The sequence below is a fragment of the Squalius cephalus genome (assembly GCF_949319135.1).
Source record: "Squalius cephalus genome assembly, chromosome: 1".
NCBI lineage: Eukaryota > Metazoa > Chordata > Actinopteri > Cypriniformes > Leuciscidae > Squalius > Squalius cephalus.
Genome location: NC_137122.1, coordinates 25,811,944 through 25,827,276, shown reverse-complemented (window position 1 = coordinate 25,827,276; position 15,333 = coordinate 25,811,944). Strand labels below are relative to the sequence as shown.

At 38.4% G+C, this 15,333-nt stretch overlaps 1 protein-coding gene across 1 annotated transcript; it reads left to right on the top strand.

Moving 5' to 3' along the window:
- The first annotated feature begins 4,392 nt into the window (after window positions 1-4,392).
- LOC307172120 (NAD(P)(+)--arginine ADP-ribosyltransferase 2-like) lies at window positions 4,393-5,707 on the top strand. The gene is made up of 3 exons (XM_079894185.1): window positions 4,393-4,458; window positions 4,673-4,760; window positions 4,840-5,707. The coding sequence occupies exons 2-3, from the start codon at window positions 4,710-4,712 to the stop codon at window positions 5,569-5,571; spliced, it is 783 nt and encodes a 260-aa protein (XP_079750311.1). The 5' UTR covers window positions 4,393-4,458; window positions 4,673-4,709; the 3' UTR covers window positions 5,572-5,707.
- The last annotated feature ends 9,626 nt before the right edge of the window (window positions 5,708-15,333 follow it).

Below are 15,333 nucleotides of genomic sequence, written 5' to 3'. Positions count from 1 at the left end.
GAGTGCTGATGACAGGGAAAAAAGAAGTATGTTTTGTCATTTGGAAAATTGCAACATATTTGTTACAATGACCTGCACAGTTCAGGTCACTTCTTTCCCACATGAACACAGTGCCATAGCAGACATTTTTCTGATCTCTTCTTGTTTTGACGACAAGGTTTGGTTTCAAAAAGAGATACAGTGGGGAGAACAAGTATTTGATACACTGCCGATTTTGCAGGTTTTCCCACTACAAAGCATGTAGAAGTCTGTACTCTTCGACTGTGAGTGACGGAATCTAAAAGAAAAATCCAGAAAATCACATTGTATGATTTTTAAGTAATTAATTTGCATTTTATTGCATGACATATGTATTTGATACATCAGAAAAGCAGAACTTAATATTTGGTACAGAAACCTTTGTTTACAATTACAGAGATCATACGTTTCCTGTAGTTCTTGACCAGGTTTGCACACACTGCAGGGATTTTGGCCCACTCCTCCATACAGACCTTCTCCAGATCCTTCAGGTTTCGGGGCTGTCGCTGGGCAATATGGACTTTCAGCTCCCTCCAAAGATTTTCTATTGGGTTCAGGTCTGGAGACTGGCTAGGCCACTCCAGGACCTACGGAGCCACTCCTTAGTTGCCCTGGCTGTCTGTTTCGGGTCGTTATCATGCTGGGAGACCCAGCCACGACCCATCTTCAATGCTCTTACTGAGGGAAGGAGGTTGTTGGCCAAGATCTCGCGATACATGGCCCCATCCATCCTCCCCTCAATACGGTGCAGTCGTCCTGTCCCCTTTGCAGAAAAGCATCCCCAAAGAATGATGTTTCCTCCTCCATGCTTCACGGTTGGGATGGTTTTCTTGGGGTTGTACTCATCCTTCTTCTTCCTCCAAACACGGCGAGTGGAGTTTAGACCAAAAAGCTCTATTTTTGTCTCATCAGACCACATGACCTTCTCCCATTCCTCCTCTGGATCATCCAGATGGTCTTTGGCAAACTTCAGACGGGCCTGGACATGTGCTGGCTTGAGCAGGGGGACCTTGCGTGCGCTGCAGGATTTTCATCCATGACGGCGTAGTGTGTTACTAATGGTTTTCTTTGAGGTTGTGGTCCCAGCTCTCTTCAGGTCATTGACCAGGTCCTGCCGTGTAGTTCTGGGCTGATCCCTCACCTTCCTCATGATCATTGATGCTCCACGAGGTGAGATCTTGCATGGTGCCCCAGACCGAGGGAGATTGACCGTCATCTTGAACTTCTTCCATTTTCTAATAATTGTAGAGATGCACCGATTGATCGGCTGGTGACCGGAAATATGCAGATTTTATGGCGGTGAAATGCAGTCGGGAGCGCATGATTAACAACGCGCAACATCAGCATCACACGTGCACACGAAATGCACATGTAGGAAACCTCGTGAATTACGGCCGTTTCACACCGCAAATGACAGCGGCGCGTGAGCAGCGCATATTTTTTTCGTCGTGCATGTTAATCAATTAGTGCATTCACACCGGCAGCAGGAGCAGCGTGTGAGCGTCAAGCAGGAGCGTCGCGTGAGCAGCAGTGAAGCGCGGGTTTCGGCGCAGGTCTATTTTTGCTACGCTGTTCACGCTCAATTAAAGTGAAAGCACACTTTTGATTGACAAACTAAAAATGATTTCACACAAAAAGTGCTCAAAATGCACAGAATAAGTATGTCTAGTGTGTTTTAACAAGAACTCCAGTATGTCAGAAAAGAAAACGAAGACTCAAAAATATTTGTAGAAGATTTACCCATTTAAACTTGTTTTCATTATTCAGTTTTGGTTGCAAGTATGGTTATGATTATAAAAAATAAAGTAAACTAGCCAGAAAATATAGAAATATCTTTTATACTGCAAGGCTATATATATATATATAGGCCTATATAATATTATAAAATATAGTATTGCCATTACTTGTTTTCCCTGTTTTCATACAGAAGTTTAGTTGGCTAAATATATCAATTCTTTTTAGTTGGATATTGGATATGAAAAGAAGGAAATGGTTCTTCCATAACACTGCACTTTAGATGTGTGTGAATTTCCCACACCTGGAGTAATTTATATAGTTCTAGATTATCTGTTCGAAAAATGATCTATGTTCTATGCAAAATGTAAAATGTTCTATTAAAGAAAAGATAGAAAATAAATATTTGTGTGTGCTGTAAAGTGGTTAGAAAAAATGAAATTGGAATCAGCTAAAATCGGTATCTGCAGGTCAAACTCAATGAAAAATTGGATATCAGAATCGACCTAGAAAACTGTAATCGGTGCATCTCTAAATAATTGCGCCAACAGTTGTTGCCTTCTAACCAAGCTGCTTGCCTATTGTCCTGTAGCCCATCCCAGCCTTGTGCAGGTCTGCAATTTTATCCCTAATGTCCTTACACAGCTCTCTGGTCTTGGCCATTGTGGAGAGGTTGGAGTCTGCTTGATTGAGTGTGTGGACAGGTGTCTTTTATACAGGTAACAAGTTCAAACAGGTGCAGTTAATACAGGTAATGAGTGGAGAACAGGAGGGCTTCTTAAAGAAAAACTAACAGGTCTGTGAGAGCCGGAATTGTTACTGGTTGGTAGGTGATCAAATACTTATGTGATGCAATAAAATGCAAATTAATTATTTAAAAATAATACAATGTGATTTTCTGGATTTTTGTTTTAGATTCCGTCTCTCACAGTTGAAGTGTACCTATGATAAAAATTACAGACCTCTATATGCTTTGTAAGTAGGAAAACCTGCAACATCGGCAGTGTATCAAATACTTGTTCTCCCCACTGTATGTTACCGAAAGCTTCTGCTTCTGTACGATTAAGACAGCAGGATGAAATCAGCCTAAATGAAACCCTTTGCTCAGAACCTCTTCGAAACTTGCATCCTTTTTGCATTACTTCAGAATCTGAGTTAAATGTACAGTACATTGCCAGCAGCCATTTCACCCTGTAGCCCGAGACTGGTTGGCCACTGAAGCTAAGCAGGGTTGAGCCTGGTCAGTACCTGGATGGGAGACCTCCTGGGAAAACCAGTTTGCTGTTGGAAGAGGTGTTAGTGAGGCCAGCAGGCGGTGCTCACCCTGTGGTCTGTGTGGGTCCTAACGCCCCAGTAAAGTGATGGGGACACTGCACTGTAACAAGCACCGTCCTTCAGATGAAATGTTAAACCGAGGTCCTGACTCTCTGTGGTCATTAAAAATCCCAGGATGTCCTTCAGAAGAGTGTAACCCCGGCAACCTTCATTCTCTCGTCATAAAGTTGCTCCAGATACTTTGACGCATGTATGGTGTGGGAGTGGCATAGGTTAGTTGTCATGATGAGCGAGAAAGGTTTACATGGAGCAGTTAAATCTTGAACATCTGGGGAATCACCCGTTTAAAAAAGATGAACAGAGAAGAGTCTGCTGGCAGAAAGAGAACGTGACAGAGCTTGTAAAACAAGAATCAACATCGGCTGGGCTTTTCGAAGATGGCGAGAACTGAGGGAATTGAACTGTTGTAAAAGCGACGCAGAGATGGTGTTTTTATTACTCAACAGGCGAGAAAAAGATAAACTGCCATATGTAGCTCTCTAACAGAGTTCATTGTGAAGGGTCATTTTATTATGGGTTGTTGTAGTGCTGGGCCGGAATTTATTTTCAAGTACCGTGTCTATTAATGGGTAACGCTACAGTAACGTCTTTAGCTAGTCAGCTTGAGATCCTCGCCATCTAAACTAAAATCTCTTAAGCCTAGCAGTGAATGTTTTATGAGCAGTAAGTTAACCATATTCATCCGCACAGTCACACAGAGCCAAAGCACAACCAAAACAATGTTCTTACGCAAAATGCATGCAGTTTTGTTTTTTAACCACTAGAGGGCCAAAAGTTACATGGTGAACGTAAATGCTAATTGAATGATACCATGTCAAATTTTCTTCTTCATTTCAAACTTTTTTTAAAAAATATAAAATAATCAGATATATATTGGATGTATTTTGTCTTTCAGATATGGAGCAAAACCCTTTTTTAACCTCTCCAAAAACATGTGAGTGTATTTATATGTGTATATATATATATATACAGTATATCTATTTGTTATCGTATGCAATATTACGTGTTGATTAATACACATCTTGTTTAGATCTCTAGATTGTAGATATTCATCAACGATTTCATGTGAATTCACCATTGCATAAAGTTATCATGAATTCTCAAGAAATCATGTTGAAAAGTTCATCTCAGAACGATGGGAACTCAAAGTTTGTCCAATATGAAACCACACGAGAGACAGCAATTATTTCTCAAACACACACACATTATCAGCGATATAAAGGCACCTTCCTCATCAGTGTTTCTGAAGAGTCGTTGTCGTCTGTGAGCGAATGACTTTTCTGATCTTCTCTTCTTGTCGTTGCTCCTGAACTTCTGTAAAATAACGAAAAGAAAACACAGAATCTCAAAAAGAGACAACAGTATTTTCAGGTAAGTTTGGGGTTGAAGTTACAAGGTCAATATATCACAGTTTTATGTGATTATTTCAAACAGTTAAAATTGCTAATCAGCAAAAAATGCAGTTGCACGGATTTAAAATGTGTTTTGTAAGAAATTGTTGAACAGTTTTATTTTGCACATATTGCCATTGGAGTGATATATTTAGTGTTTGTGAGACGCTGTTGTGTTTCTGGATCTTCATTAGATCTACTAGATCATCTGAGGGATTTGACTGAATCAAGATGCTGCTGATCATTGAAGCTCTTCTTCTCATTTTTGCTGCTCTAGGACAGGTAAGCTTGTGTTCTAGTATCAATATTACAGACATTAATACTGACTGATGATTAATACTTATGATTTTTGTTTCTGCAGGACCACAGCGCTGCTGCAGGACAGATATTTCCATTGGATATGGCACCGAATTCTGTCGATGACTATTATTCCGGCTGTAGAGAGAAAATGGCATATCTGGTGAAGACAAAATATCTGAAGAAGGAAATCAATAACTCACCTAAATATAAAATTAGTTGGAAATTAGGTGAAAACTTTGTCAAGTTCCCAAAAGATTACCTGACAAGGAATCAGTTAATCGCCATTTATATGTACAGTGATAATAATATATACAACAGTTTTAATCCTGACACCCGTAACGGTAAAAACTATTACAAAAACAAGACATATAAATGGTATTCACTTTACTTTCTGTTAACAGAAGCGATACAGATTCTGAAGAAAACACAAAATAAATGTTATTACACTTATCGTGGTACAAATGCTGAATTTAATAAGTATGTTCTGAACACAGAGGTTCGATTCGGCTCATTTTCATCCTCCTCTCTTGATCCTAATGTAGCACGAGGTTTTGGAACTAAATCTTGTTTTGAAATCTACACTTGTAAAGGTGCTGATGTGACAAAATATTCAAAGTATCCTAATGAGAGAGAGGTGCTGATTCCTCCATATGAGAAGTTTAGAGTCACTGCTGTCAGAACAAGAACATATCAGCCAAATCTCTGGTGTGAGACTGTGTACACTTTGAAAAGCTCTGGGAAAGTAAGTTACCTGAACTGTGCAGTGGCTTTCAAGAAACCAAAGTACTATTGATATTCACTGAAGAAAAAAAGTGCTATAATAAATAAAGTGCTATAAGTAAATATAAAAGAAGTCTTCCTCTCAATTTAGTTGAATAATTCTTTGTCAGCACAATTTTTTGTTAATGTATTATTGTTTTGAAATAAACATTCTGAAATAAAAAACAAAATGTATGTGACCCAATTCATTGGCCTTAAAGTGATTTGATATTAATTAATGCATTAATATCCATTAATTTTTCCATTTACACTTACATGTGTTACACTTAAACAATTTTAGTGCTTGCCATCTAGTTTCCATCTAGAACTGCCAGCAATAGAATTGTAACTGCTAAATGACTTTCTGAGCGACTTTTTTCTGAATTACTTTTTTCTGAATGACTTTTTTCTGAAAAAAATATTTTTTATATACTAGTTCTATAGCCTGGAATGATTTACTTTGTTGTATAAGCAGATAAAAGTTGAAAGTGTTTTTAAAAATGGAAGTAAAAAAAAAAAGAGGGCCTTTTAATCATTAATTTACAGGTGATGTATTGTGAGATGCACAACTTGATGATGATTTCTCTCCATATATGATCCGTATTTCCATGTTTAGACATAAAGGACCACAATGGAAATAAGCCTTTTGTGTATATTATCCTTGACAGTTCTGAAATGTTGTATGAACAGTCTTTATATATATATATATATATATATATATATATATATATATATATATATATATATATATATATATATATATATATATTGTCTAATAAAGCAAGCAATATACAGTATATTCCCAATACACTCAAAAAATGATTTTTTTGCTGATTGTTCAATTTAACTGAATTAAATAAAGGTTTTTACATAATATTTTTTATCTTGCTGAGGAGCGTCTGTGATGTTCGAATCGTTGTGGTTTTCATTGTGCAGAAGAGTGACGCTTGTGGATTTTGATATTGTACAATTTAAAGGCACAATATGTAACTTTTTTGCTTTAAAAATAGCAAAAATCACTATATCTATGTTATATATTTTTTTTAGTTGTGTACTTACATTATCCCGACTGTTTCCAACAACTTTCAAACCAGGATAAATTTGTAATTTAATTCGAAGACACGTCCCGTTTCTTTATTTCCGTTTTGTCGCCGTCAATGGCGTCATATCCGCGTTGTCCCTGGTTTCCGCTCGTACTGCCATAGCAACCAGAGCCCTCTGATAGTAACCAAGGTGACAGACGTGGACCACTGTGTAGTTTTGCAATGTCTATTTGCACGCTGTTGTTGTTTCGTTCAAACATTATGGACCATGGCAAGCAGACTTTGGATAAAAAAGGAGAACTAAAACGAGAATCAATATCAGCGCGGTGTTTTCGAGATGCCGAGAGCTCCACGTCCGAGACTTCGACCGCTCCTATATGTAGCCTACTTTATTAAACAGGTGAGCACATTTACATAAAACTAATCAATGTTATATAGTTCAACAATGATAAAATGTTAGAATATCATCTGTATGTTATTCTAATGTTGATCTAGCTTACTGCTAGTCTCATACAGACAAACTAACACATTAATTTCAACACATTCAAATGCAGTTTAGTGTGATAGTGTAATGTTAGACCAAGTGAAACAGCGCTGCGTTACCTCACAAGTTTAATTTGTCTAATAAACTGACCTGTGAGTTGTAATTCTGCACTTGCGTGTAGTTCGGTAGAATGAAATGTCCATATTCCTTTTATATTCGCGGGAGCTCGCGTCGCGTTTGGAGCTGATAGCTGTCTCTTAGCAATCCCGAACTGCTTCACAGTCATGATAAAAGCATCGATGTATTCAGTCAACCATAAACATTATTAGATCGGTCGGCTTGACGTTGACGACAAGATCCATAATTCTTAGCAAGTGCTGCGTCATCAAACTACGCCTTTGTTATTGTAAAGAGGTTAGCGACCCCTAGCGGCGAAAAATTACATACTGTACGTTTAACCATGCTCGAATTTAAAGACTAAAATTACATACTGAAAATACAACTGCAAAAAAAAAAAAAAAAAAAAAAAAACAACCTTGTACATAGACACTGCACTTTTAAACACCAACAACTGTCACTCATTTTCTTTTGCAGTCATATTTTCTTCAATGTGTCTGGAAATTTCACAACCCTCTTTCATGAGACAGCTTTGCCCCCTGCTGGCCAGATCTGGCAGCAACCCATATTACACATCCAGCTGTTGTTTTGACAAAAGCAAAGTTTGGCAACACTGACATTATAAAGATTGCTATTCATAATCATATCAGAAAAGATGAAATGGTGTTAGCTGGTAGACTATATAGCTTTGTATTTGGTTTTGACCTAGCCAATGCACGCCAAATGTGTGTTGCTATGCAAACTAAACGTATTCTACAAAGCAGAGCTGATGTTACCCGTGACTGTTGTTTCCCTGTTTGGTTTGACGTTCATTTGAACAACATTGTGACTATTTGTACATCTCTCATATAGCAATGCATTATCATATACTGTGTTATCCAATAAACTATTGCTGTTTTCAGGTTTGCGTTTTCCCAAATTTAATATTTACTACACATTTGTATTGATACCGTGTAGTAGGCTAAATATGTCTGATCATGTGGAAAAATAAAAAGACAACATCACAAACTATGTCTACTGTGATATTTATTTCATATATATATATATATATATATATATATATATATATAAAAAAAGCTAAATTACTATATAAAATCAAATAAAATGGAAAACACTGATTTGGAGGGCACTGGTGGAGGGCATGTCTCCTGATTTACTATCCATCCCTGTAAAGGAGTCTGTGTGTGGCTGTGAATACGAGAGTGTGCTGGGCGAGTATGCTTGTGTGTGGGACTGAGTGAACGTCGACGTGCGTGTTTGAGCGTGGGTGAACGGGGGTCCGCTGGAGGTCGGGCACTGCTGAAACCCGTTCATGGTGGGTGGGCTGAGCTGGTCCAGAGAGAACACCTCGATGCTCTCGAGACCAGAATCGTGGATCTCGTTGTATCGCGTCTGGGCTTGGCTGCACTGAGCGTAGGCGCCCTGGCTGGTCGCGGTCTGGCTGAACGGTGCCAACGAGGCCAGCGAACAAGACGCTGGAGCGCATCTGGACTGCAGAGGGTCGAATTTGGATGTGAGATCCTGCAAGGTGCTGAGGATCTGCTTCTGGACTTGAGTCTGCTGGGCTTGTTCTCTCTCCAGTCGGCCTTGTTGATCCACCATCATCCTCAACGCCAGCTTCTGTAGTTTGCTTTTCTGTTTTTTGATGCCTTAGTGGTTACATTTTTGTTGATTAGGTCATTAATGCATTGGATGATTGGGTAATTAGTTCACTAATGAGGTTAGGTTTGACAGGTGTCAGGTGTGATGATTCACACTGATATAAATTGTACCTTTCTATGATTGTTGCTTGCCTGACGAAGACCCTTTGGGTCGAAACATTGTTCATTTTAATAAATCCTTGGGAGCAGAAGTGGCAGTGTGCCGATTCTTGTTTATTTTGAGTTTGATGCTTCATTTGATCGAGCACCTTGTTGCAACTCGCTTGTTGCAACAACTTAAGTTCCTGTCTATGAAGACAGCACTCCTGGTCACTTTTGCCTCCATCAAGAGGGTAGGGAACCTGCAGGCATTTTCGGTTGACGAAGCGTGCCTAGAATTCGGGCAGGCTAACTCTCATGTGATCTTGAGACCCTGGCCTGGATACGTGCCAAAGGTTCCCACCACTCTTTTCAGGGATCAGGTGGTGAAACTGAAAGCACTGCCCTCGGAGGAGGCAGACCCAGCCTTGGCACTGCTCTGTCCAGTACGCGCCCTCCGTGCTTACGTAGACAGAACGCAGTGTTTCAGGACCTCAGACCAGCTTTTTGTCTGTTTTGGTGGGAAGCTGAAGGGAAAGGCTCTCTCCAAGCAAAGGTTGTCAAGTCAAGTCATCTTCATTTATATAGCGCTTTTAACAATGTAGATTGTTCCAAAGCGGCTTTACATTTATAATAGGAAATTAAAGTAACAGAGATTGTTTTGGCTTTATAGCAGCTCTAGAATAAAGTTATTGTCCAGCTAAAGTTACTTTTGATTGATTCACTTCCGTCACAATGATCATTAGTTATTAACTTAGGGGCCGCTAACACGACACTGTTTTAACAGAAAACTCTTAAGTTCTTTCTGTGCAAACTTCAAAAACGCGAACCAGTGAGAACGCCGAAGGCGTGCACATGCACATTACGAGTTCAGTCTATAGGGATGCGCGTTTGAATATATGTACGAAAAGAATTCAAAAGAAATATATTTGAAACTAGACTTCTTAGTAATTCTGAAAATATTACTATAAATTACAGCAACACCTCCCCCTTTGCCTTTCAGACGAGATTCATTAAAACAGTAATCTTGTGGGGTGGACTCATTTAAAGTAATGTAATCGCTTGGTTTTAGCCAGGTTTCTGTCAAACACAGCACATCTAGATTATAGTCTGTAATCATATCATTAACAATAATTGCTTTTGAAGTAAGGGATCTAATATTCAGCAACCCAAGCTTTATCATTTGCTCATTTGTATTATATATGTTTTTTATTTGTTGAACATCAATAAAAATTTTACCCTTAGATGCGTTTGGAAGTTTTTTGTATGTCCTAATTCGGGGAACAGACACAGTCTCTATGATGATATCTAGGTGAAAGAAGTTCTATGTGATGGGATTTATCTGACCTTGGTGACGTGAGGCCGCTAGCAGATGGTCGGTTTAGCCAGTCGGTCTGCTTCCTGACCTGAGGCCCAGATTGTCATGTTTGAGCTCTAAGACTATGTGCCATATTACTAGAGAGAAGAGCAGCACCATCCCAGGAGGGATGAATACCATCTCTTTTCAACAGGTCAGGTCTGCCCCAAAAACTTTTCCAATTGTCTATGAATTCTATATTATTTTGTGGACACCACTTAGACAACCAGCCATTGAGTGAGGACAATCTACTAAGTATCTCCTCACTCCTGCAAACAGGAAGGGGGCCAGAGCAAATTACAGTGCCTGACATCGTACTTGTGAGTTCACACACCTCTTTAACATTAATTTTTGTGATCTCCGACTGGCGGAGTCGAACATCATTAGTGCCGACGTGAATAATAATTAGCCAGCACTTTTAAATTTGCTTTGATGTCAGGCGCTGGCTCCCGGCAAACATGTGACTATGGTGGCTGGTGCCTCTATTTTCACGATCTGTGTAATAGAATCGCCAATAACTAGGGCACATTCAACAGGATTCTCAGTGGGTGTTTCACTGAGAGGGGAGAATCTATTTGAAGTTGTAATCGGAACGGAAGAGCGGTGTTTTGTCAATACAGCGTCGCACCGTCACCCAATTGCCCTGATGCACGGGCTCTACTTCACCCGGAACCGAACAATGTACAGACTTCACTAAGCTAGTTGACGTAGCTCTTGTGAGGGTTGGCTCCTAAAAGAGCTGTTGAGTTTGATATTGTAGAGATCTTGAAAAAAGGACTAAGTTATCTGCAAGTAATCCTGCAAGACAGAAAGGAAGGTAATTTTATTACATTACATGCAAGTAGTCAGATTATATATAACTGTTGGATTTATTTCTGTAAAGAGTGTTGCATAATTAAATGTTAAATGCATTTTTATGTAATAAGTTCAATGATATCCATAAATAAAAGTATGTCTTTAATAGCAAGCAATATTCATATGAATTCGTAAAAAAAAACAGTGATTTACAAAAAACATGATTTACATGCAAACGGGACAGTTATCAGCAGTGTAACTGATCTGATTATGACAAAATAATTGAATATCTGATGTCATGTGACAAGTCAAATTAGCTTTTCAACTCTTGCAAACAGAGGTAGGTTATGAGGTGTAGAGAGACATCATGTATCATTGGAACATGAAAAGACAGGGCCCAATTTGTAATAATTTTAAAGAATACAATGAAATTAATATAAACTTTCTGACAGTGTGTGGGACATCCGACTACTTTCCATGAAGCGGCGCAACTGAGAATTATTATAACTGTGAATTATTATGACTTTGAGACTATGTTCGTACTGATGGGGCTATGAGTTTTGTAAGTTTTAAGAAAATACAAATGCTTGATAAAATGTTTGATTAAGGGTTAAAACCAACACATACGTACCATTGCAAATATTTGCCTTTGCAGCTTTCCCTCTCCTCCGTTTACTTCTCCTCAAACAATAATGGACTGACTGAGTCCGGAATGCCCTTTTGGTCTTTTCAGCTGAAAAAAGAGAAAAGAAAATATCATTATGTATAATATATAATATTATTTGAGTGTTGTGGTTACTATCCTTTTACTGCACCTATCACAGTAAAACTAAGCACACTGAGGTAAAAAAGCATGGTAAGCTTTGTGGTTACTGTCCTTTTACCACACCTACCACAGTAAAACTAAGGTTACTGTGGTAAAAGCATGGTACGTTTTGTGGTTACTGTGCATTTACAATAAAAATCACATTAAAACAATACTGTGGTAAAAGCATGTTACGTTTTCTGGTTACTGTTACTACAACAAATATCACAGTAAATAAAACTAGGTTTACTTTACAAAAATTGTGAGTGTTGTTTTTACTGTGCTTCTACTACAAATACCACTTTGAAACTAATTGTACTACTTTGAACCTGATATGATTAACTATAACTGGTTGAAGGTAAATAGCACGTCACGTGACAGACTGTGTTTAATCACCGTAGTTTAGTAAGGTGTTTTGAATTAGAAAGCAATGAACGCAAAGCCTCAGTGGAACGGATATAATGGAGTGACTGAACATGAGGGAGTTAATCTGATTAATATCGACAGAAAACAGAAAATCAAACATTATTAGGAGGACACCGTATTTATGGCTTAACAACATGGCACACGTGAACTGATGGCAAATTTGCGATGTGTTCAATATGAGACTTCTTCAGCGCGATTTCCTGCTGGTAAAATTTGCATCTTGCTGTTGACGCCACAGGTTTCCCATTGGAATCAATGGAGTTTCTAATTCGTCCATAGACTGACGCCAAGGGGCGACTTTGCCATCTTCGTTGTGACGCCGGGGGCGCTTGACCATGCTTCAATGTTTGACGCCTTGGGAGTGAGAATGGGTTGCATATGTTGTTGATAATGCTAATTTAGCTATACAGATCATTCTACTATGCTGCCCGGTTGAATAAAGGAAATTCGCTCTCTCACTGATGTTGTCTGTTTATTGTCCTTAATGCCTTCACAACACCTTCACAACACCGTAAGAGCTAAAACAGATGAATTAACATTATTTGAATTTGTAAATAATTCATGTACATATAAATGAAAAAAAAAAAAAAAAAAAAAAAAAAAAACAGTAGTCAATATAGCAACAAAATTACGAAATTAATACTAACATTTACCATAAACAACTTAAATTACTCATAAATCAAACAAACACATATAAAAACAATCTTAAAGACAGGATATGCTATGTAACATTATACAAATGCATAAATATAGGCTATGTATACATTGTTGTACTCCTTTCCAACCAGGTGCTAAACAACAGACACAAGAAACAAAAAATAAAATAAAATAAAACCAAACAGCGACTAGATGCCTAAATTCACTTAAAGGTGACCTTTGAACTAGAATTCAGATCCGTGAATCCATGACCGCATGGTTCCGTGTCTCCGACACAGCGACCCCATAGACTTCAATGGAGAAAAGTGAAGCAAATTAGAAGCACTCACTTCCTGATGGCTGAGCGTACTGCGCAGACTCAAACTGAGCTTGATGACGTAGATGTGACGTGAGCAACCTGTCTGACAGTTGTAAGTCTTCTAGTAGCTGTGCCAAGAGAAATCTGAATCATTCCCTTCTGAATCTTGCAGACACAGAGAGCGTGAGTAGGAGCTGTCCATGAGCTAGGAGCAGGAGCAACTTTATGACTCTCTATGGGCTTCTCCCTTGACTTTATTGGACTTTATGCCTCCACGTCCCCCCGATTGACTGCGTTTTTACAAAAACTGCTTCTACGGGGCCATAACGTAAGATACAAGGTAATGGAGCCTTTTATACATTGTCGTGTTTCTTTAGAAATAAACAATGGACAAGTAGAGTCTTTAAACACCTCAGATGTAAAGTTATTCGCTGTCAAAGTGACGCCAAAATGAATGGGAGTCAATGGAATGCTAACAGCAGGTGATGGCTTGTTAGCCAATGGCGGCCCCCAGGGATGGTACGTTTTTCGTGTGCTGGATTGCCCCCCTGGTCTCCGTCTGTCAGCAATCTATATGTATGCGCGCTCTCTGTGCGCAAGCGATCTTGTTCGCCTTTCCAGCAAGCCGCCTTTCAAGATAAAGGTCTCTATAGGTTAAATAACTAAGAGTGCAAAGTAAACTTCCAAAATATAATAAACACAATATTAAGAATATTAAACTAATATTAAGAAATATAGTATTACGATAATATCAGAATAATATATTAATTCCCAAAACTAAATCAAATAACTGAGGGTTATTTACACTCCCACCAAATCATGAGTGACTACAAATCTCAAACTTTAATCATGAATGATTTCTAAAATAAATTACCCATGTTGAAGGCTAGATGTAAAAGAAAAACTGAAACATATTCTACTATGAACTGCATAAATCAAAGGATATGTCAGGAAGTTCAGGCTTCCTCTAGCAGCAGGACCAGCTTCTGCACTGGGTAATCAACTATTGAAGGTTTGTTCAGACGTTTACCATCCTTCCCCAGTTTTCGGTCTCCAAAACGTATCCTCACTCTTCTCACCAAGCCATCCTTGCCAACTACAGTCTCAATAACTTCTGCCAAGCGCCACTCATTCCTGGGCAGATCGTCTGCCTTCTCCAAGACTATATCTCCAACTTGCATGTTCCTTCTTGGTATAAGCCAGCATTGTCTGGTTGCAATGTTAGACACATACTCCTTCTGCCAACGGCCCCAAAATTGCTCCGCTAAGTATTGGACATGGCGCCATCTAAATCAAATAACAGGGTTATTTTCAATGTTGGCCAGGCAGAATGTCTGTTACAGTTTATTGCACTGCACTGTTCAGGTCAGATCTTTTCTCTACAAGTGTCAGATAAGCGAGAATATACAAATGAACCTAAACGAACACCCTTATATCATGCAGCTTTTAAACCAGAATCTTTTCATTTGCATTTCTAGTGCCTTTAATCTTCTTGTTACACTTCTGTCTGGAGGAATATAATTCATTCCCTGTGGCATAAAGATCTTCAAAAACGTTTCCAGTTAATTTTGAATGGTAACCTATTCTAAAAAGGGTCACTCTTGGGCTGTTTGCAGTCATTTTTGACCTCGAGAACAGTAAGAAGGAATTACTGTTGAATTATTGGGAATTACTACTGATTTGTTGTTTAATGAAATGTTATACCACTAACATTTCATTAAACAGTGGTAATTTAAGTCTTATTTATGTGTAAATTTCTCTATTTCACCTTCATTTGTAAAATACACAGTTTTGGAACTTCACCACATAATACAAGTACATAAAGTGAAACATGAATTAATAGAAACATAATAATTTACTGCATAAGAACATTTTGCACTCTGTATGTTTTATAATCTTATGGTTACGAACAGCCAATGTCTGAATTATTGACTAAAGATTCATCGAACAAAGTCCTTTTTTTCAAATTACATATCTTAAAACCCTTAAGGAATGAGAAAGGGGTAACAAAGAAAATGAGGGACTTTCTATAGATTTTTTTCATTTATAAACATTTCTTACTGCTGTTACATATA

Coding starts and splice junctions, on each gene's coding strand:
- LOC307172120 (XM_079894185.1), top strand. CDS start 4,710: ATGCTGCTGATCATTGAAGCTCTTCTTCTCATTTTTGCTGCTCTAGGA. Junction 4,761..4,839: donor TTTTTGCTGCTCTAGGACAG/GTAAGCTTGTGT, acceptor TTGTTTCTGCAG/GACCACAGCGCTGCTGCAGG.